This window comes from Labrus bergylta, chromosome 11, assembly GCF_963930695.1.
Source record: "Labrus bergylta chromosome 11, fLabBer1.1, whole genome shotgun sequence".
Classification (NCBI taxonomy): domain Eukaryota; kingdom Metazoa; phylum Chordata; class Actinopteri; order Labriformes; family Labridae; genus Labrus; species Labrus bergylta.
The window spans coordinates 12,425,078-12,447,187 of record NC_089205.1 but is presented as its reverse complement, the minus strand read 5'-3'; the positions used below and the strand labels follow the sequence as shown (position 1 = coordinate 12,447,187).

Below are 22,110 nucleotides of genomic sequence, written 5' to 3'. Positions count from 1 at the left end.
ACCTGAATCTGCTTTGATGATTACATCATTACATATTAAATGTTAACATATTTTCAACTTGTATATGAGGGATCTTGTTTCATGATGGGATGTAATAAAAGTTACTTATTTGACTAGTTTAGTGTGATGTAGGCCAGCTGTCAGTTGTTGTTTTTTAAACACAGGCATTATGGATGATGTGTAAAAAAATAAAAAAAAATAAAACATGATTTAACATTATTATGCACAAGAAAATTATTTTCCTTTGAGTAGAAATATTTATTGATGTTGTTGCATTTTATCGGATAAAGAAGATATCTCCAAGGATGTGAGCAAGTACCCACATATTAAGAGCCAACAGTAACAAATAATACAAGTAGGGACTAGACGGTGTCAATTTGCCAAAGAGGTAGGTGGATTATTTAAGAATCACCTCACACTTCGACTGGTTTGTTTTCCTCTGTGGAGAGTATAAACATCCACACCTCAGCCACAATAAACAGACACTATGTACTACTGAGAAAGAGAGAGAGAGAGAGAGAGAGGGAGAAGCTGAGCTGAAGCTATCCAAATAGACATGTATGTGTATGTGCGTGTGTGCATGTGCGTGTGTGTGTGTGTGAACAGGAGGCCAACGTACGGAAACATGTCCTTCAAGAGACAAGGCCTTAAAAGGCCCTTAGTGTTTGACTCAAGTGTCAATCACAGGACTACTTATTACTCTAATTGGATTATTACTAGAGTTTAGCCATGCACTGTGCCTCTCTGGTTTTACACATGGCAGTGCCAGTAACTCAAGCTGGTAACTGTATGCAGAACGGATAGAAAAGGGGAAAGAAAAATGAGTCTTAGTAAAAGTGGATGAGCCAGTGGAATAACACTTGGAAGTATTTGTAATGTAAATGAAACATAAACGGTGTAACTCATTTTGGAAGTGATGTGGTCAATTTTACAACTATTGAAATATTTGGGGGCTACACAGTGGTGCAGTGGTTAGCCCTGTTGCCTCACAGCAAGGAGGTTCCTGGTTCAAATCCCTGTCACACAGTGCATCTTTGAGTGGAGTTTGCATGTTCTCAGAGTACTCTGGTATTCCTCCCACAGTCCAAAGACATGCTTGTTAGGTTAATTGGTGAATCTAAAATTGCCTGTGGATGTACATGTGAGTGTGGCTGGTCGTCTCTATAAGTCAGACCTGTGACTGACTGGTGACGAGTCCAGGGTGTACCCAACCTCTTGCTCAATGACAGTTGGGACCGGCTCCGGCCCCAGGCCCGGGATCCTGAACGGAAAAGCAGCATAGATAATGGATGGATGAATGAAATACTTGGTGCCACATATATGTTAAATGTGACTATTTGATGTTTAATAAGACAAACTGCTGTGTATAAGAAGGTGATAGATGTGTGAGTGTGTGTGTAAAGATTGAGCGTGGCAGCAAGCACATAAAACAGCCCAGAGACTTAAACAAACTTTAGTCTTCTCCTAACACCTCCATATTTACCTTTAACCCCTCAAATCGGCCATTCTCATCATTACTGTCTTTCTATACGTGTTAGGTATTTGACAGCCCAGTATGGATTTTTCCAGCTTATATGTTTTCAGACCACACAGTCAATTTTGAGTTGATGTTACGTGATGTCAGGTTAAGGATGTCAAGTCTGCACTCAGGTGAGAACATCTCTAACACTTTGGAATATGAATGTGTGTGTCCCAGTCACCACTCGTTTTTTGGGTTTTTAAAAAAAAAAACAGCAGCACCATAAAGAAACTCACACAAACACAGACACAAATCCTCAACAGCCATCTGGTCCGTCCTCAGCACCTCAAACTAACATGCCTCCCCTCTCTTACGTCCTTAGTGCCATTAATCTCACACACCTCATCACAGTCCCGCCACCTCGACCCCAAAGATCTCATATCCTCCACACACCTTTACCTCCTTTCAGGGCCCAGCCACGTTTCTGAAATCCCACAACTAATAACTTCTGTGCATGTTCTGACTTACTGGACTTGTTAACAATCCCACCTGCCACTAATTATCAAGGCCAGGTATTGTAAACCAGGACTCTACCCATAGGAGACCCAGAATGTATCAAGACATGTGTTATCCTTTTCTTTTTTTTCCATCTCATCCAATTCATTTTTTTGTTTTTTTTTGCTATCCTCTTATCACATCCATGTACAGTACGTAAAATGATTGTACCACATTAGTAAAAACATTGTGTGAACAGCGTCACACTGTTGTTTTTGTGTATCTAATCATTCATTTGGCTCCACCAGCATCAATAGTTCAGCATCTTCACTGGGGCTGGCCTGATGCCAAGCAAAACATTTTCCTGAACACTTGCTTCTTTGTGTGTGCCAAATCAGTAGAAGTCACAGTTTCAGTGAAGTTCTATATAAGGTAATATGTCCTGTTTTTGCAGTGCGAAGTTTGCCATCTTTACTGCAATTAATAGTTTTATTTAATAACTGTGATTCTAATTAATGGTGTACTATTTTCAAGAAAGGTGTGCTGAGACACTTCATGTGAGAGTGTGCGTCCTAAATCATAACTTGACTTAAAAAAATATATGTTAACAGCACTGACATCCAAGAAACAGACTTAACCCTTCAGGAATTGACAACTTGTCCAGCAGGCATGTGGGATCAGACGATCTGCTTCATGACGGAAATGAACGTGTAAATACACTGCAGAAAGAAAAGAGGTTGTGTGTGTGTGTGTGTGTGTGTGTGTGTGTGTGTGTGTGTGTGTGTGTGTGTGTGTGTGTGTGTGTGTGTGTGTGTGTGTGTGTGTGTGTGTGTGTGTGTGTGTGTGTGTGTGAAAATGGGAAAGAAAGACACAGTCAGAGAGTGAGATAGACGTATCAGAAGACAGACGGACAGAGAGACAGATTGGGCAATTAGGCAAACACACAGAGGTAGATCGTTCCATTACACAGAGAGGCTGACATGGCGGCGATTGAGACAATGGGCCCCTTCACTACACTACTAAGTGTTTATGTCCCATGTCAGTCTGCATCACCAGTGTCCCCCTGACTGCTCCCAGCTGACGCCTGCGCACACACACATGCATACACACACACACACACACACACACACACACACACACACACACACACACACACACACACACATGCATGCACGCACACACACCTCTATGACCTCGAAGGCAGAACTTGAACATGCTTGCACACTCCTGCTTTGCCTTCTGTCACATGTCAGGATATCATGTCCCATGCTGGCATGTAGTCTTTACACCGTGTGTGTGTGTGTGGGAGAGAGAGAGAGAGAGAGAGAGAGAGAGAGAGAGAAAAAAAACAAGAGAGTTTAAGTGTGCAGGATAGGTGAAATGAATGGACTTCTGTTAAACTGCTCCTAATGACTTTATTAAGAGATGTTGTGTTTAACGTCAGGAAACACCAGTCATGTATGTCGCCAGCAGCATCCGAGGTTAGGGCACTTTCTCTCATGTCCTCTGAGCTCAGTTCAACCCCCAAAATAATCCTCTACCTCACCACAACTTCCTTGTTTTGATTCAGATATTTGGTTCACAGGTAAGGTAAATGTAGTAGACCGGGCGGACAAAGAAGAGGTCTTTCTGTCTTATCCTTCTCTCCTGCTCTCCTCTCCTATTTCCTCCTAAAATCACATCAGTCTTCATCATTATTGTGCTTTTTTTTCTTCACCCTTGCCCCCCCCCCCCTTCCTCAGCTCATTTCCCTCTACCCTGTTCTCTGATACCAGTGCATAAAACACACCAAAAGTTTTCACTGGAGCTGGGTAATGAGGGAGACCTTTGACCTTGCCTTGATGACTTCCATACCTGTGCATGTGCAGGAATACGTATGGCTGTGTAAATGTGTATGTGATGTGTGTGTGTGCATGTGTGTGTTTGCAGATGGCGGCTGACAGCGACATGACTAATGAGGGCTCAGGAAAGAAATAATAGGTGGGAATTATAACACAAAAAAGGTACAAGCATGAAGAAAAAAGGAAGAACAAATGGCAAAGCATTGGGAAGGAAGATAAAGGAAAACAAGGGAATAAGAAAGTTTAAGCCGAACAGAGGGGTTGAATGATTTGAAAACTATAGGAAACAAAGAGGCCGGAAAACATAAAGTTTGTTGTGTTTCATACACCAAACATGGTAAGCATGCTAATGCAGGCAAGATGATTTCCCTATTGACTCAATAAAGAGCAACTAAAAAATCACTGTATATCATTTATGTTCACTGTAAAAGCCACGGAAGGAGATACTGGTTTAAATAAATAAGGATTAAATTCTGCATTTCTCTGTCTTTTTCTGTTGATTTTTCCCATCCAAGATAAATATTGTGAGGGACATACAGGTCATGTAGCATGCATCGCTGGTATCATGCTATCTATCAAATATCTGTAAAAAAAAAACTTGAATACACATTTTGTTTCTGCAACCATTATGGGTAAAATCACAACTTTGACCTAAAATTACCTATGCAAAGTAGTACATATTGCCAATTTACATCCATGTAAAGTTACATTTTTGTATCTCTAATTTGTCTGAAATTGCGGTCAATCTAAAAGATTGTCTCAGTGTAAACCAAAGAATCCGAGATTTGTTTCCCTAATTGAAACGGCTTAGAAAAAAAAATGGCAATCGAAAGACATTTGATCCCACAGCGGAAACCAGACTTAGTTGGGCAGCATGACCTGAGCAGCACATTTGGGTGTCTGGCAACACCAGCCTGCAACTGTCACAGTCAGGGTCAGAGGTCATCATGTGTAGACAGAGCAGAACTTCCTAATTATACATGATAAATGTAATCACACACAGGAAGCATTTCTCTCCACTATTTGCAGGATTAACCTTGTCAGATGTGCTAAGCTGGCAACCAAGAAAAAAAAGGTGTCCCCTTTTTAAGTGTATTTGTTTTGCTTTAAAAAAAAATACGGGTTAGAAATGATAATTTCACATTCATCAATGAGGTATTATTTTTGTATAGAGCTATGTGAGTTTGATGAATCAGGAAACGACAAGAGAAACCAAAGCAAACCTTTTTCCATCAGGCTGTGTGTTGTGATAATGATACTATCTGGCTCCGACAGATCTCTTGAGTGAACCCTGCACTACTGCTGGATCAGATCAGTGGCCATAACGTCTCACTGCAGCAGGAGGGTCTCAATGCAATGACACAAAACATGGCGCCAAGACAGAAGCGAGACAGATGGACAAATAGACAGACGTGCACAGACATCCTGTCTCGAACCACAAATAGATACAACAATTAAGTCAGGTCTGGTCATTTTCATTTGGCTGACCTTCGCCCCTCACCTCCTACACATGTAAGGAGACAAATTACTACTGCTGTTGGATTTGGCCAAAAGCTTGAATGCAAGAGAACATGCAGTGTGAAGGCTGGGACAGAGGACATAAATCATACCTGTACTTGATCTGTGGGGCGCTAGGCTGGCTGACGGTGTGACAGCTAGCATGCACCCTGTGACTCTGAGCCCAGAAGGGGATACAATTGGTCTCTCTTTTAGCAAGTCCAGCCGGATTTTCAAAGGTGTGTAAATCTGGCTACGTATGTGCTGAATTTTGCCTTTTAAGTGAGTGTGAATAATCATAAAATAAAACCAAGGTAGACATTTGTCTTAATGCTGAAAAGAGAAGAGGCAGTTCAAAAAACAAATTGTAACGATGCCTTTCTTAATAGTGTAATGGTGATAATTAGATATTGGCTATACAATTACAGCTTTATCTCGAATGTGGTCAGTGGGGGCAGCATGTGGCATCTGTCATTGTGACAATCAATTAAAGAGAAATTAACATATTTTGCCCTAAATACTACCTTTAGTAATAATAATTGCAATTGTTTTCTGCTGTTACTGTCGCTATAGACCTAACACATCTGGTTCAAGCTGCGGGATGAAAGCCTAGCTTTGTCAGTAGTGGATTTTGGCACCGTGCACTGCAACGATTTCAGCGAGTTGTCAACACATGTCAGACGTGTTCTTGTCGTAAGAGAAACTGAATTGGAACCAAACCCTATGGATCCCCCTGCTCTTCTCTTAACAGAAAACCTTAAGCCATAAGTCCAACTGAGATGTTTCTACTTGTTTTCATTGGCTGTCATGTTTCCAATGCCTTTTCCCACCTGCTATATACTGCTATATGGTCTGCTCACTGTTGAAGGAAAACAATGTACTGTATGTGTCAGTGACAGTACAGGAGCACCAGCTTACTCTGAAGTTGCATGAACAGCACATACATCCAATGCTTATTCCACAAAAACATGACCATAAGGATAGTCTCTGTTGCCCCGGACGACATTACTATGTTACATCAGAAAGTGCCCTTAAAAGTTTCCACCAATGTAATTTGTACAGTTTAGATCCTGACTTTGTTTTCTTCCTTTCAAAGCCAGTTTGAAACCCCCAGAGGTGGCTAGTCTCCAGGCTAGGCCAAATCAGAATTGCATTAACAACCACAGAGCATTTCATCAGAGGCGGCAGGGCCCCCGTGGTCCAGCACACCTGTAATAGAGTTTCCCCTCTCACAGATGCAAAAAAAACAAACATTTTAACTCCTATATTTATTGAAGGTTTTATCTGCTTCTGCCTGCACGCAACTGTGCTGCTGCAACTGATCAAATCAGGTCGAACAAATTGAATTTGCGGAGAAAAAGGATCAAATGCGAGCACCCACAATAAACATAACAGCGGCCTGATCCACGCTGAACAGCCCTGGCATAGTGATAGTATTGGATTAGCAAAGGAACATAGAAAAGAAGAAAAGGATGTGTAGAAAATACAAGCTGACTCCTTCGCTCTGCTTTCCCCTCGCTGCTCTGCTCCTCTGTGCAGGAATTACCAACGACAGTATGCAAGTCAGGAAATAGACGAAGGGAAAACGTTTAAGAGTAAAAAAAAAGAAAAGAAAAGGTATTAGATTACTGTGAATTCAACTATATTGTTCATGCATGCCAATCTCAACATTGGAGTACATGGAAGGTTAAAGGGAATAGATGTAATTCATCTTTCAAACTACCACACCCTTCAATAACTCTCTACCTTGCCCAATTCATCTAAAAACCATCTTAGAACAAATCAACACTTAAGTCCGTTATTCTCACTACGGAATACATGTACAAGTATCAAGATTCAAACATTCAGTAAGGGGGGATATGTTCCTGTATGTTATTCAAATAAACAGAGACAGCGATGTCTGGGATGAACTGGTGTGTGAAACTCAGGGGACGGAGAGAAAGTGAGAGAGAGAATGAGAGTGAGAGAACAGAGAGAGACACTAAGGGGCCTGACTGCCTGACAGACAGGCAGGCAGATGGACAGGAACTTGGCATTAGGGAATATGATTCTGCCAGAGAGTGATCCATAAAGACTGGAGGAGGTCGAAGGGCACACTCTCTGTAATGACTCATCATCACTCAGTGGTGTCCATGCTGCGATGGTGTGTGCGTATTTTGGGTCTGTGTGTGTGTGTGTGTGTGTGTGTGTGGGGGTGTGTATGTGTCTGTGGATCTGCTGAGAGATAACGCAGGATAAACGACCGGTCCTGCTATTCTAGGCCTCTAGGGAGAAAAGAGAGATCATTCAGTTTTGTTTTTTTGACCAGAGCTCTGGCCAAATACTGTCTCCCACAACATCAATTCATCCCCTTTTCAATAATGAGGGGGTGGGGGACATTTTTTAAAAGTTTGAGGGAAAACATTGGTGAGAAAGTGAAAATGACATCCACTTGGTTATGAAATATAATAAATGTCAGAAAAAGCGTCTGGAATTCCCTCTGTGTTTGACTTTCTTGGGGCTGGGTAAACACCACTGGACGGACCTCACCGTGGCAGCTGTTCCCGTGGTACCGTGGTGGGCAGCGGAGGCGGAGGCGGAGCCACAGGGGAGTTGTGGCGTTTTCATGAACTGAATTTTTTTTTTTATTCACAGCCAGTCATTACTTTTACTGCAGCGCAGCCTGAACTGACCACTAAAAGGGCGGTGCGGACTGCCAACACCTTGTATATGGAATTCATAAAACAATAGCTCACACTAAAATCCCCTCGCTGCATTCTCAATCACGCTGCTATGGCAGTGACTGTGTCTGCGTGCATCTATGTGCACGCACATGCAGGAGGCCGTATTTCTTGATTTGCTGCATCAGATGCATATCTCCATTTCTTAGCAGCTGACAGCCTGTTTGTCATCCACTCCACAGCTGAGAACTGACCTTCAGCAGCATAACTACTTTTATCCTGCTGTACCCCCTCCTCTTCCCTACATCTCTGCGTCTTCATTGCCTCTCTCACTCTGTCTCTCTCAACCCTGCCTCCCTTCTACTTCTCCCTCACTTTTTTTTTTTTTTGCACTCTCCCCTTCTCCTGCTTTTGTCATTGATCGCTGATGCGATTGGCTGCCTCCATGCTCAGTAATGACCTGCCCTGGTAGCCAGCCGGCTGCTCCGCTCGGCCCCTCGTAGATTGAACTGTCAGATGGCAGCGATTGATAGCTGGGCAGAAAGACACAGACCCGCACCTGCAGTGTCCCACCCTTCTCTGCCCTCCCAATGGTCTGTCCGGTTCTACTCAGTCTGCACAGGTGGATGTTCACGTATGTGAGTCCAAATTTCCTCTAAGGATGGATAAATATTCAAACGTCTGTAGGTGCATTATGGGTGCATATAAATCTTCACTCTCATGATTGTATTACTTTCTCCTGAGGGTATGCATGGATTCTATCCCTGCTGCAGAGGCGTATGAGAAGGATTGGAGAGAGGGAGTGTACGATGGGCTAAGGAGATTGGACTCTAGATAAAAAAAAAAAGCAGGATTTGGCCTGGGTTGGCATGGCGAGAAATGGCACTGTATGTGTATGCTTCAGTGAGCATAATCAACGTCACTGCACCATTGAATCGACTGTGTCCATGTGAAACCAAGTGGGCATATCATATAACAAACAACACAGTAATTTCCTGAATCTAACCAGCTCGATGCCCAGACTTAACCAAAGTGCGACTATTTCACATAACTGAAAGCTGCTGTTTGGTTATGTTAATGGTAACAAAACTACTGCGTAGAAATACTTATTGAACATGATAAATTAAATGAAACTGTTCAAGTCAAATGTATTTACTATTATTCAGCAGTAGATATTTTTCTGTATATTTTTCTGATTATCGATTAGGGAACTTATCAACAGTCAGGTAGAGGTCATTTCAAAGTCCGCAGGGAGGCTTAGTCTAGCTGCAGCCATGTTAGAAAACGTGTGTCCTCGTAAATGATCACAAAAATTAAGAATCATCTCTGTTAGAAGTTACAATACAAGAGTAGGTCAATAAAAAACTTTAAGTAGCCTAATCCGACAAGAAGATCCAGAGCAGGCCAATGACAGGGTGTATGAGGCTACCCAGGGTGTCAAGAGAATATGAGAGAAAAGAAAGAAGAAAAAGCATTAAGAATAATGATGAAAATGCAGAATCTTACACTCAAGACACACTGTTTACATTTGCATCACTTCTATACAAGCAAAGCGCAGCAAATTCGCTTTAAGGACCTTGTAAAGTTGAAAAAAAATGTAAATTCTGCCAAATCTGAAAATAACAGAACTAACCACAGTTCGCTCCACTACTTACACAACAGAATGTAATCATTATTTGTCTGCAGTGCTAAACTCTGCTGCCCCCTGCTCTTCTTTATTACTATATTAGTTATGATTGCACCCATAATCATTCACTTATTCTACTGTTCACACTCCATGCGAGAGGATCAGAAGAAATGCCTTTAAATGCTAACACATGTTCTGTCCTCGAACAGAGATGTGTGGGGTGTTTGGTCTGCTCTCCCTCTGTCTGTCTGTCTGTTGAAGCCCAGAGCAGCGGGCCCACGCGGCTGTCCCGTGTTGTACTTGGCCGGCCGTCTGCTAACTGTCAGCGCAGTATCTCCTTACACTGATGAATGGGAAGTTTCCAGACCTTTCCCAAAGCTTTTCGTTCCCTTGTTCCAACGCTTCATCCAACTGCTGAAAAAGAGGAGGAAAAAAAAAAAAAGGGTGCCTCCGCCTGCCTACCCACCAGCCTCATGCAACGGGAGCGCCAACACAAGATTGGGCATGGAGGCTAAATTTCAAATGTCCCTTCATAAAGGGAGAAAGAGAGATAAAGAGAGGGAGGGAGATAAAGCGTGAAAGAGACATGGAAGAAAAAGGGAGAATAAACACAAACGAGAAAAGCAAGAAATGTGGTGGGAGAGCAAGTGAAAGAAACTTGAAGAGAAGAGAGACAGAAGATGCAAGGAGTATAATCCTCTGAACAGTGAACATGTGAATATCAGGCCAGTAGGGGTTTGGCGTGGTGTGTGAAACGGAGATAAAATCGATTAGCTTGTCCACTGACCCAGTGAGCAGCAGGGCCCCCGGTTGCCCCAGTCCTGCCACAGCCCTGACAGAGACGTCCAGGCCCAGAGGCCCCCTAGGGGTCCTATCTGGACACTGAGGTGAACAAAGTGGTGCCCTCCTGTCAAACTAAAGCCCTCAAGCAGCAGCAAAACAACAAACCATGCTGCAATGCTTCGCTGCTCTCTGATTCCACAGGAGACACAAAAAGATGTAGTGTGGGCCGCTGAATGAGGACACTGCGAGTAAGAGCTGGTGCTCCAAATACACAACTAAGGTACTTTTATACGTCAAGGGAAACAACTTTAGTTAATGCAGGATTTCAGCCACCTGAAATTAGCTAATATAAAATAAAGCTACTTTTTTTTTGTTGGGCTGGTTTTAAACCTTAAGTAACATGGTCTCATTAAAGAGTAGGTTAATTAAGCCTAATTAGTAGCTGTTGACTGCCACTTATTAGCTTTGAATTGTTTTTTTTAATGCCATGAAAAAGCACTAATATCACAACTATATAATTTTTTTGTAATATTTTCCTGGAGAAATATGTCTGCTCATTCCATCACGGAAAGCAAAACTCACCTCCTCCATTTATCACTTCCTGTTATCCGCATAAAAAGCTACTGTAGTCTTAGAAACGCCAGCATTGTGTAATTCCAGAAACTATCAGGTATTTATTAGAAACTTCTGAAAGATTTGGCCTGACATACTTCCACCTGCAGACAGGCTCTGATTCCTCTCCTTATCATTTTATCGCCTCTTATTTTCCTCACATGATTTCCTCAGCACCTCTTTGATTCCTGGTCTCATTGTAGTGTATCTGACCTCGGAGGTCACACAGTGGAAAGAAGTGGATGTGTCACCGCTAAGCTCTTCACCGTGTTAGAATAATATTTCAATGGTGCATTTAGGATGCTAACACTAATCAAAACAGGACATCCTGAGGAGGGCCGTGCTCTCTCTTCCCTGGCCCCGCTCACCGGCCGCTTCATGTTTTTGTGTTTGTGGAGGAGCGACAATCCCAGGAAGCCCAGAGAAGGGTTCATCAAAGCTCCGAGCAGGGGGCCCAGTTCTGCAGGATCGCTGGAATGCATCGTGGAAAGGAATCTCTACTGTCCTATTGTTCCCTTGTTTCCTCGGTCTCATCACACGCCGGCACGTCCAGTTCACTTACAGGTAAGCAGCACTAATCAGCCCTGCATTCCTTTCCACGGCCGCATTCTTTCCTCTGCTGCGACCCTGGCTGACCAACAACACACGTGTATAGACACACAGAAGGTGCATGGCTAATACGAACACACACACACACATACACACCGGGGGGGAAGTCATCAACACAGAGCTCAGAGGAAAGGGACATGGTGTTTCCTTTTCACAGACATAGGATTAGGACTGAAGTGAACAAGAAGGGTGCTGGAAAGATGATCCACCTTAAAAAAAGTACAAGTTTGCTGGAAGATGACTCTCCATCCAGAATAATGAAGTTGAGTATATATACTATTTTTTTTTTTATATATATATATATATATATATATATATATATATATAATATACAAATATTTGATACTCCTACTGTAAAATATTTCTGCAAATGCTTTTAAAAATCCTTGATAGAAGCTATTTCAGCAACAGAAGTGCTAAAATAACTTCCACCCAAAATTAAAAATACAACCATATACATTTTGTTTTTTACAGTTTATTAACCTTACTTACCTTACAGTTAACCTACATATGTTGCTAACTGCCTTAAATAACGGATTCACAGCTTTGTCGTGACTTTGTCATATCGGGTATCTAACTGTAACTGTCACTGTTTCATAGCTGCTTCACCGGCGAGACAGCTGCTATCAGATCCAATCAGGTAAACGTGGTGCAGCGCAAACTTCATCAGGAAGGCCAAAGCTTTGATCACTGCTTCTCCCATCATCTCTCCCAGCCTGCGAGAGTGAGAGGTCACTGCTTAATGAGCTTCAGGGCGGAGAGTCTGTGTGTGTGTGTGTGTGTGTGTGTGTGTGTGTGTGTGTGTGTGTGTGTGTGTGTTGTGGCTGAGATGAAAGGTGTACAGGAATCACTCACATAGCACAAAAACACATAAACTTACACAGCTGACTGCTCTGTCCCGTCCTCCCCTTATCAGCTACAGGTGGGCATGACCTGATGGCCCATTTCCTCCTCTCCATTTCTCACTCACTCACTCACTTACTCACTCACTCACTCACTCACTCCTTCCATCCCGCAGGCCAGTCTGCTCCACCCAGGGAGATCCCCCGGCAGAGCTGGAACACACTGTTATCACCACATTCACAAGGCAATTGTTTGGTTATTCCTGTTTATAGCCAAGTGCTCTCTTCAGTGTGTGAGGGCGAAAACAAAAGCAGTTCTCCGTGTCAGCCCTTAATGACAGCGATAACAAAAAAGTCCATAAGCAAATACATGCTTCTACAGTATAGCTTCGCATTGATCTCCAAAATGAGCTTGAGTCTTTGAAAATAGACAATTAAGCTGAAACCGGAATTTTTATATTTATTTTTTTTGTCAAATTGAGTTACTAAGTAATAGAAAGATCATGATGATTATATTGCAGTCAGTCAACTAACACTCAAACAAAACATCATGACTGCATTCTGAAATCAAACGTATCCCACAAAGATTGGCAGCCGGAATAAATTCACATCATGCCTCCTTGTTTATCCTTTGTCCAAATAAAAGCACTCAACAATGTAGTAAAGTGACTTTGTGTAGTTAGCGGTTGTGAGACATGAGGCCAGAGTGTCGGGCCCGGTTTCTACCACCTGCTTCAGGTAATTGATTGGAGTATAAAATGATTGACTTTCTTTAATTAGCTAACAGACATCTCTTCTCAGAGCATGCCAGAAGGAGCGACCGCGTCACGGCGCCTCATTAATAGCCCGCGCAGACCGCAGCATCAGCAATCTGTTGACATTATAACTCCTCAGACATCATAACGACACACAAATCAGTTTGATGTCTGCGTTTACTTTGAAACTCAGCAAAATGTCATTTATCTCGGCGCAATATGTGATGAGAAAATGGCGGCACATCACGCATCTGACACCTACTATGTTTACTCTGTCGAGTGCCTTTTGTTTCCTGCTCTAAAACTCACAAACACACACTCAGCTGGTGCACACATGAAGAAAACCTCCCCTGCAAACACACACACACACAATCTATAAAAATATGCTTAGCTTGGGACTGGGCAGTTGATAATGACCTCAGCCTTGGCACCGCACTGGGCCAGACGGGACTGCCGACAGACTGGAGGCTTTGTGTGGACTCCCTATCTCTAACTCCATGACCTTTGGGGGGGGGGGGGGGGGGGGAGGAGAAAGCTGTAATGCTTTTTTTTATTTAGAAGGGGTAAGGCTCGCTCATTGTTCTGTGTTGGTACGGTTTCCCTGCGGTAAACACACAGCGGTTCCCAGGCTTGACATGTTGCTGCACACCCAACCTTCCTCCCTCCCCTCCCTCCATCCATCGCTTGGTGTTCCCACACTGCCCTGTCTGGGTCGCTGCGCCACAACAGCCCCTAAACAACAACACACACACACACACACACACACACACACACACACACACACACACACACTGTCAACATGAATACACTTACATTAGTGCAACACATGATGAAAGAACAGCTCCACACTTTCACTTTTTTTTTTTTTTTTTTTTTTTACATGCCACAAGGGCAAGATTCAGAAAGGAACACGTTTCAGCTTTTATGCATCATAAAAATTCCTCATTGAGATGATGTACCGAGGTGGATGGAAGCAGGGAGTGCATTTGAGAAGAGGGAGTAGAGATGGGGAGAGAAGCCCTTGGGGCAAGGCCGCTCTGTCAGGGCCTGAGAGAGGGGACCCATGGCGAGGCCTGGAAGCTTTCTTGTTGCTTGGGACAAGGGCCATCCTTCAAGCAGGTGACAACGGGACATAAACAAACTACTAACCTCATCAGCTCTCTGTTTGTAGCCCTGAGAGCAAGTCCCGGACCACTCATTAACATCACAGACCTTCCAAAAGAGCCATTTTCTGAAAGGGGGGGGGGGGGGGGGGGTTCTACCATCATAGGAAAGGAGGAAAGTGGACGGCATGTCAGACAGATGGGGGCGTTGATAGATGAGAGGGCCTGGGTCACATTCGACCCCACCATCCCATATCCAAACACCCTCACAAACAGACACACACACACACACACACACACACACACACACACACACACACACACACACACACACACCGGTGTCCGAGAACATAGCTTAAAAACCCATAAAGGTTTTATGTATGTGAGGATTAGATATGCATTGCACCTGATTTGACAAGCAGCTGCTTTCCTGTTATCAACTACTGTTTGTAAATAAATGTGTTTTCACTGTTTTTCCCCTTCTAATCACATGGCTGGTGTGCATCCAAGGCTTTGTAGTACAAACTACAAGTCACCCTTCTGAAGCAGCCCTCGCACTTCAAGAATTGTACAAACTTTCAATGTACACAGCAAACCAAAACTCAAAAAAAGTCCGCAGTAAGTACATAAATCCTCTATTCAGCCTTTAAAATAAATGACAACTCTGTCAAGACAGAATGGCTAAGGTCATGAAATACTGAGTAAGATGTTCTTTCTCTTATTTTTAAGAAGCGGCACTTAATTCTTATTGAGCATATACAAAATAATTAAATGCCTGTTTCATGTTTGCACTAATAAAAACTTGAAAAAAAAAAAATCATGAACGAAGATAAGAGTTAATCTCTTCATATAGCGCCTCTGTGATTCTTGACCCTGTCCATGACGGAAGGAGATATGGGACATTTGTGTGCGGAGCTTTGGCACCAAGCGGAGCGCCGTGCAAAGAGCACCGCTCCGGGACAACAAGGGCTGTTTAATGGGGTCTCTATTTCACTTTCCTCGCGCCGGCCCGCTCCCTCTCACCTTTTAAATGGGCCGATCTATTAACCGTTTTAATGAGCTCCACCAGACAAACGCGAGATGCATGGCCCATTGCACAATGTGAGGAGGACGACGCGCTTCTCAGCCGCGGAGAGGAGAGGCGCTGACAGACAGCGTGACACCGAGGCCTCTCTCTCTCTCTCTCTCCCTCGCTCTCCCTCCCTGGCACACGCACACCAACAGTATCTGATGATGCGCCAAAAGCAGGGGTGTCCGTTTTGAACATATTAATCTATTAAGGAAAATGAGCCCCACTTTTGGAGACAGCAAAGCCCTATGATTGATGGCTGACAAAATAGTGCGGTCAAAGTGAAAAATGATAAACAAATGGTAGTGTGTGCCTTGGGAAAGAATTTAAAAGCTTTAAATGCTCCATTGCTTCTTGTAAAGCTTCCAAAGCATTTTAATAGAACTTTTCCTTTAGTTTTACATTATTTTACCATGTTAGAAACATTTTAAACACTATTAACAAACTAGAGGTCTGTCAATCACAAGATCACTGTTAGTTTATTGAGTTTGATTAATCCTTAGTCATTCCTAACAATATAGAAAAGACCTCCGTACACGTTATAATCAAGGCCTTTTTTTATTGAGACGCAAATATGCTAAGCGGTCCTTTAATTAGACCAACACCAAGGTAGTGTGGAGCATCAAAGCCCCCTTCCTTCATCCCTCTGTAACCCACAATTCACCGCGGGGTGCGGCCTATATGCGCCTTGGCTATACTTAGTTGGGAAGCTGAGGTGCGTTTTTGTGGCTCACCGCATTACATCTGGACGTGCGGACTAATCAGTCAACCTCCATCAATCACTCTTACGTTTACCACCTCTCCATCACCTCCTCTATTGCTGCATCCACCCCCTATTTTATCACACGACTGCTCTGCAAAGAGGCCCCCGTACATGCCCGTTTTAACACGACTGCTCCGGACAGCCAGGCGGGAGGCACACACTGAACGCATTTACCAGCCGAGCTCTTATGAGGGGTCTGGGAATTTAAATATTCACTGTTGACACTGTGCAGACCTGGCTGGAGGCCAGAGCGGACCCGCTCCTCCGGGGACCACTGAACATTCCCCCGGTCTGACTTTAGATGTAGAAACGTTCGTCTCTTACTTTGAGAATAATAATCGTTAAGAAAGAGGAATGATTCATCATTTAAATATCAGCAATGTTAAGACGGATTGCTCAGACTGTCGAAAAAGTTGATGCAGTTGCTGCCTGTGTCCTTTATCGAAACTCTGCTTGGAAACTTAGTTGCTTGTAACAGTCAACAGAGACCTGGAAGGCCGTGACGAAGAAATTCAAGTGTTTTCTTTCCTGTTAAGATGACAATGTTTGTGAGCGCGCGTGTGCGTGCGTGTGTGCACAAACGTCCTTTTTAAAATGTTTAAATATTTCCAAATAATCGATGAAATCACACAAAAACAGGCCTGGATTCATTTCTTATATTCATCAAACTTCACAAACACATAGGCAGTGTAAACGAATAAAGTTACTTGAATAGGCCGCATGTAGACACATCCCCAACCTGCTGCATATTGGTGTTAAATAATTTAAGGCATGTGTTGCAGCTTTTACACCATATATTTGTAGCTGTGTTTGTATGTAAAAAAAAAAAAATAGCACGAGACAAATAAAATGTAAACAGGAGTCAGCAAACTGAATGTGACTCTCATATTATGATGTCGCTTTTAAAATGTTTGCAATTATCGCAGTGTTTCAGGCCCGTCTCAGTTTCAACCTTCTTTTATTTCTGCAAAGAACACGTGCAGTATAATTTTAGATCAACAATGTGCGTTTGTAAAAAAAACAACAAAAATTCAAAGTAAACCTCAGAGTCAAAGCAGCTTAACACCCAGGCAAAAATATTTGTGCAGCAGCTTTAGAAAGAAGATTGTAATCATTTATTGAGAAAATCAATGCATGAATAGCCTTATCAATCAGCTCCTTGCATAAATCCTAGTTGATTGCGTCCAAGTAATTAAATCGATTTTATGACACGAGTGTTTCGATATTATAACCAATTTAATGAAATACGTTTAAACTTATTATTTTATCCGTAATAAATTTAGTTGGCACAGTCTGAAGACTGACTCCTAAAAGTACATTGTTTTTACATGTTTCAAACTTCGACCTACCTGCGTCGGAAGAATTAAAACGTCAAAGTCTGAATCATATTTGTCAGGGTGCCGTATCATTAAACAATAAACAATCATTACGCACGAATAAGAGCTCGAAACGATCAGCATGACTAACATACTGAAATCAACAAACACACAAAGCTCCTCTTCCCTGAAACATGCCTGTCTACATCCTCAGTTTTCTCGACATTTCTCTCCATCCTTTTTCTCCAAGTTGCTCCCGGCACACTGAGGTGACCGGCAACCCACAGCAGCAGCGTGAAGCAACTGCAACACGACTGCCGATTCACAGGACTACAATCCACTACAATAAACTACAGCGCCCACTACATGCAAGCAGCATGTCCAAAGCTGGAGCGGACGCCCTGCACAAAGTTCTTACGTCGCTCACCAAACTTTAAAGTTTACCCTACTCTCGTGACAGCGATTCTTTTTTTCCTTCGCGAGACTATCTTGATTTTGTCACTCTTAACAGCAGACAGTGAGGATTTGGGTGTACTGGAAGAAATAAATCGTAAGAGAAACTCTTGATAAACGCAGTGATAGCAAGCGACAGTCTCTAGAAATAGAAGATGGCATGTTTAAAGAAGGAACAAAAAAAGAAATGGATGTTGCACCTACTCGTTGCTAGTTTCCGTGCCCTGCCTTTGGACCTCATGGTGCCAGTCTCTCGGCGTGGGTTTGTTTGGATTTTTTCTTGGATCTTTTTTCCTCCTTTTTGTTTGTTTTTTTCTCTGTCCTTTTTCTCTGGGTTTCTCTCAATCCAAACGCGCTATCTCCCCAGCATTGTCAGTCAGGACACCTTCGCACATGCGCACAGCCTGAAATCTGCCGGCAGCAAGTGCCAGAAAAAGTTTGGGACGATTTATCACTTTGATATCAACCTGATCTGGTCCAGACGCGTGAATCGTGGTGGACATCTCGTCTCGTGTCACCGTTTGAAACGATCGCTGAGTGAGAAAGCGGGGCACACTGTAAAAAGTGTCCAAACGCTGTTGTAGCCGCAGACTCAGCTTTGTTGTTTGTTTAACGCGTGAGCAAAGTTTGTAATGAGATGCACAAGCAGCAAGTAGACTACTTAAGATTGTTTCAGATCTTTAAAAACAAAAAGAGGTATTAGTCATATAACAGGGAATGGCAACAATACTCGTTTTAAACAAAACATTTCCAAAGAAGTTAAATCGTTTTCACTGGAACTATGACTCTGTTTCTGACGAAAAGAAACAAAATATTTTTTAATGGAGTACAAAGTGCGTTGATAAAGACGGATATTTTTGCAGTGCAATGCACCACGGATTCACATTAATTACATCCTTACTGCACACCTTTCCTTCAGATTAAGTCACATGTGACTTATTCATCAATGTTCACTGAAACAACGATGCTGCATATTGACACAAAAATATATTTTCAAATGTTTTTACAATTTTCCCCAAGCACTGATAATGAAAGACAATTCCACCCCTCCCTCTCACGCTCGGACAGCCGACTGACAGCTCTAATATGAAAGTGCCTAGCTTCTTTTTTTTCCCCTTTTTCTTTTTGTGCTGACAAATTATTTTTAATGTTAAGTGCTTAGTATTAATGCCTATTTGAGATGTGTCCGTTGCAGTGCGTAAATGTCATCACTTGGTACGCTTGAAGAGGGTGTTTTTATATTTGGACTGGGAGGGGGGCAGGGAGGGGAGGTCGGTTAGGTTATATTAAGGTAGATTTTTTTTTTTTTTTTTGCTGCTTTAGATTTCAAGAAAAAAGGCCACAGTCATAAATGCATGGTATCCAGGCACTAAAAGTCAATAAAAAAAGCTGAACGTCTGCTGTTATCACATAAACATTTTATAGAGGCATATTTAGATACTGAGTCATATATCAGCAAAATACAGCACCAGCCACATGTACAAAAAGAAAAAAAAAGAAATAAGGCAGATCGAGATTTGTTGCTGGATTCTGTTTTTCACTACTAAGGTTTTAGTCCAAAAAATAAAATCCAGTTAAATTGCATTCACACATCAGCAAGCATTGATATAAAGATAGAGCTACATGTCCCCAAACAGAGACAACTTATAATTAAAGTAATTGGTCATTAATTAGATCCGCATGAGATCATGCTGACCTTGCAGATGAACTCTTAAATGGGTCGTGAACTCAAGCTATCGATCGCGAAGTGTGTTGAAACTGATTAAAGTCGTGACATCATGCCATGAAAAACAAACAAACAATATCATATCAGAGATTACCAAACTAAAACACGGCGTATGATGACAATGTGGATCACACGTGCAACACAAGGCAAATTCAATAGGCTACCAAAACATGTTCGATCGACTCAAATATGCTTTTGGTGCAAGCCAAATTCCCCTCGGGGCAATAAAGGTTTCATTCATAGCTTAACCTGGGCAACTCTGCAAAGCCATCCCTCCTTTAACAAGCCGAGCTAAGAGAGGTTAGAACTGATATGTTATGGTGGTTCTATTTTACTCTCTACTGTATTGACATAAACGGTACAATTAAGTGGGTTGCGCTTTCACACCGCGCCTTGGAAGGTGGCGCGCCGCGCGTAGGTACAAATAGAGAGAGAAGGAGAGAGAGAGAGGGAGAGAGAGAGAGAGAATGAGAGTCAGAGAGCGAGAGAGCGAGAGAGAGAGAGAGCTTCAGGCGGCGCGCTCAATTAGCCTAAATGGAAACAGTTGTCATTCACCGCAATAACTCTCTCTTCTGTTCCCTCTCCTTCCTCTGCTTATACTCTATTCATATTTTATGATGATACTCTGAACCCGGTGGCAGCGCGGAGTGGTGCGCGGATCCCCGCAGCTCCGTGGATTGTAATTATTAGAAATTAATTGGGTTCGAGACCCCCACGGTTTCAAAACCTTGCCACCTTTCTTGCACTCTGCGCGTTCATATAGCCTACAAATTACCGGTAAAAAGAAAAAAAGAAAAAAAAAGAGAGAGTCTATTATTAAATGCGAATGGGTGTTAATTCAAATAAGCACGTTTTGGTAGATTCGACTGTTTTACAGTAGTGGTTCATTCAGCTGTTCAGGGGTTAAACATAACATGCTCTGTCGAGGCAGACTAAAAGTGAAAAAGGAGCCTCCGGCACAAGGAAATTACCAGCGCCCGCGTGACCTTTGAGCAAGGTAATCAATCAAGCGATCAACAGGGATATTTATCACTGCTTTGTCCGATCAAACCTGTGTCTACAACCGAAAGAAAAGATTTCAAACCAGGATATTTATGCTGCTTGATGGTGACTTTATTATAAAACAATTGAAATCTAAATGTTATATAATTTTAGTCTTTGATTCTTAAAGGAAAACAATGGCTGTTATATTTTTATAGAACTTATAAATACAACATTACATTACAATTTTATGAAGAAATACGCTACCACCAAGAAACAAGAAAACTGCTCATAAAAGGAAAAACATCAATGCAGGCCTGTATTTTGTCTTGGCCCACTGAATGTTCTAATCAGGAATGCCTGTTCTGTCAAGGCCACATTTAAATAAGATCTTTTTTCTAAAGGCTATCTAACAAACTAAAATAAAATAAAATATAAACAATAATAGTTGATGATTTACAACTTGATATGTTGAGTTACAATGTGTGGAGTGAAAAATAAAGCAAAGATTTATTTGGCTTGTGCCTGCTGCCCAGTGAGGAGAATGATCAACACAGTCAAACATATTGAAGCTTTCAATAAACAAATAATGTAACTAAATAATACTTTGATGGAGAACACAATGCCAACAGGGCAGAGACTAGATATTGTTCCTATTTGAAAGCAGAGAGCGAGGCTACGAGGGGAATTAATTGTAACAACCTGATTTAAAATGAACATTTTTCATTTCACATATTTTCATCTTGCAGTTTTGACAGCAGATTTGTTAAATGTTAAGACAACTTAAATCAGATGCGTTTTAAAAAGCCTGAGTTTTTACTCAAACCAAAAAATGGAGATAGACATTTATAACAACGACTTTAAACACATGACTTCAACACTGTAAACAGGTTTAAAGGTGTTACAAAATCTAAAGGGAAATTCCATTTAGCCTGAATGCCTCATTATATCTGTAAATGTTAAAATGTTGTGTTATTCAACATTTATCCAGACTAATAGAATGTTGTCCTATTTTGTTGATACTACGCAGAAATATGTTCTTAGCATAGCATGACTTAAAAACAATATCACCATATTCTCAAGTTGATAATCTAGATCAGTGGTTCTCTACTGAGCTAGCCTTAGGAGGACCCACCACCAACAACCCATTAATACGAAATAGCAACCCAAATTTCAGAAAAACTTTCACCCAATCACATTTATTCAATGAAAAATGGTGCCGTCTGGATCGCAGGCAGTAGAACTTAAGTGAAAGAACACAAGACTGAAAAAAGCAAAAAAATATTAAACGTTGCGACTTTTTGACAAAAAACAAAACAAAATAATTTCAGGCTCTGCAACCCACTTTTGGGTCCTGAACCACCAGTTGAGAACCACTGGTCTAGATATCATTTCTATTCTTACAGGGTTTTTTATTTGTATTTTGTTCAACTGAATAAGCTCAAATGAATTAACTCAAATTTACCAAATTCAATTCACAACTCCACTAGGCTGTCTCATTGCAGCTGCATGTTTCAAA

General features: G+C 42.0%; 1 protein-coding gene across 1 annotated transcript in view; it reads right to left on the bottom strand.

Annotated features, from left to right (window-relative positions):
* mecom (MDS1 and EVI1 complex locus) overlaps window positions 1-18,425 on the bottom strand; it is a 132,824-nt gene extending 114,399 nt beyond the window's left edge. The window contains exon 1 of the mRNA XM_065960056.1: window positions 18,089-18,425. Within this exon, the coding sequence (XP_065816128.1) occupies window positions 18,089-18,125 (37 nt within the window). The 5' untranslated portion in view covers window positions 18,126-18,425. The remainder of the gene's footprint in view (window positions 1-18,088) is intronic.
* Between the last annotated feature and the right edge of the window lie 3,685 nt (window positions 18,426-22,110).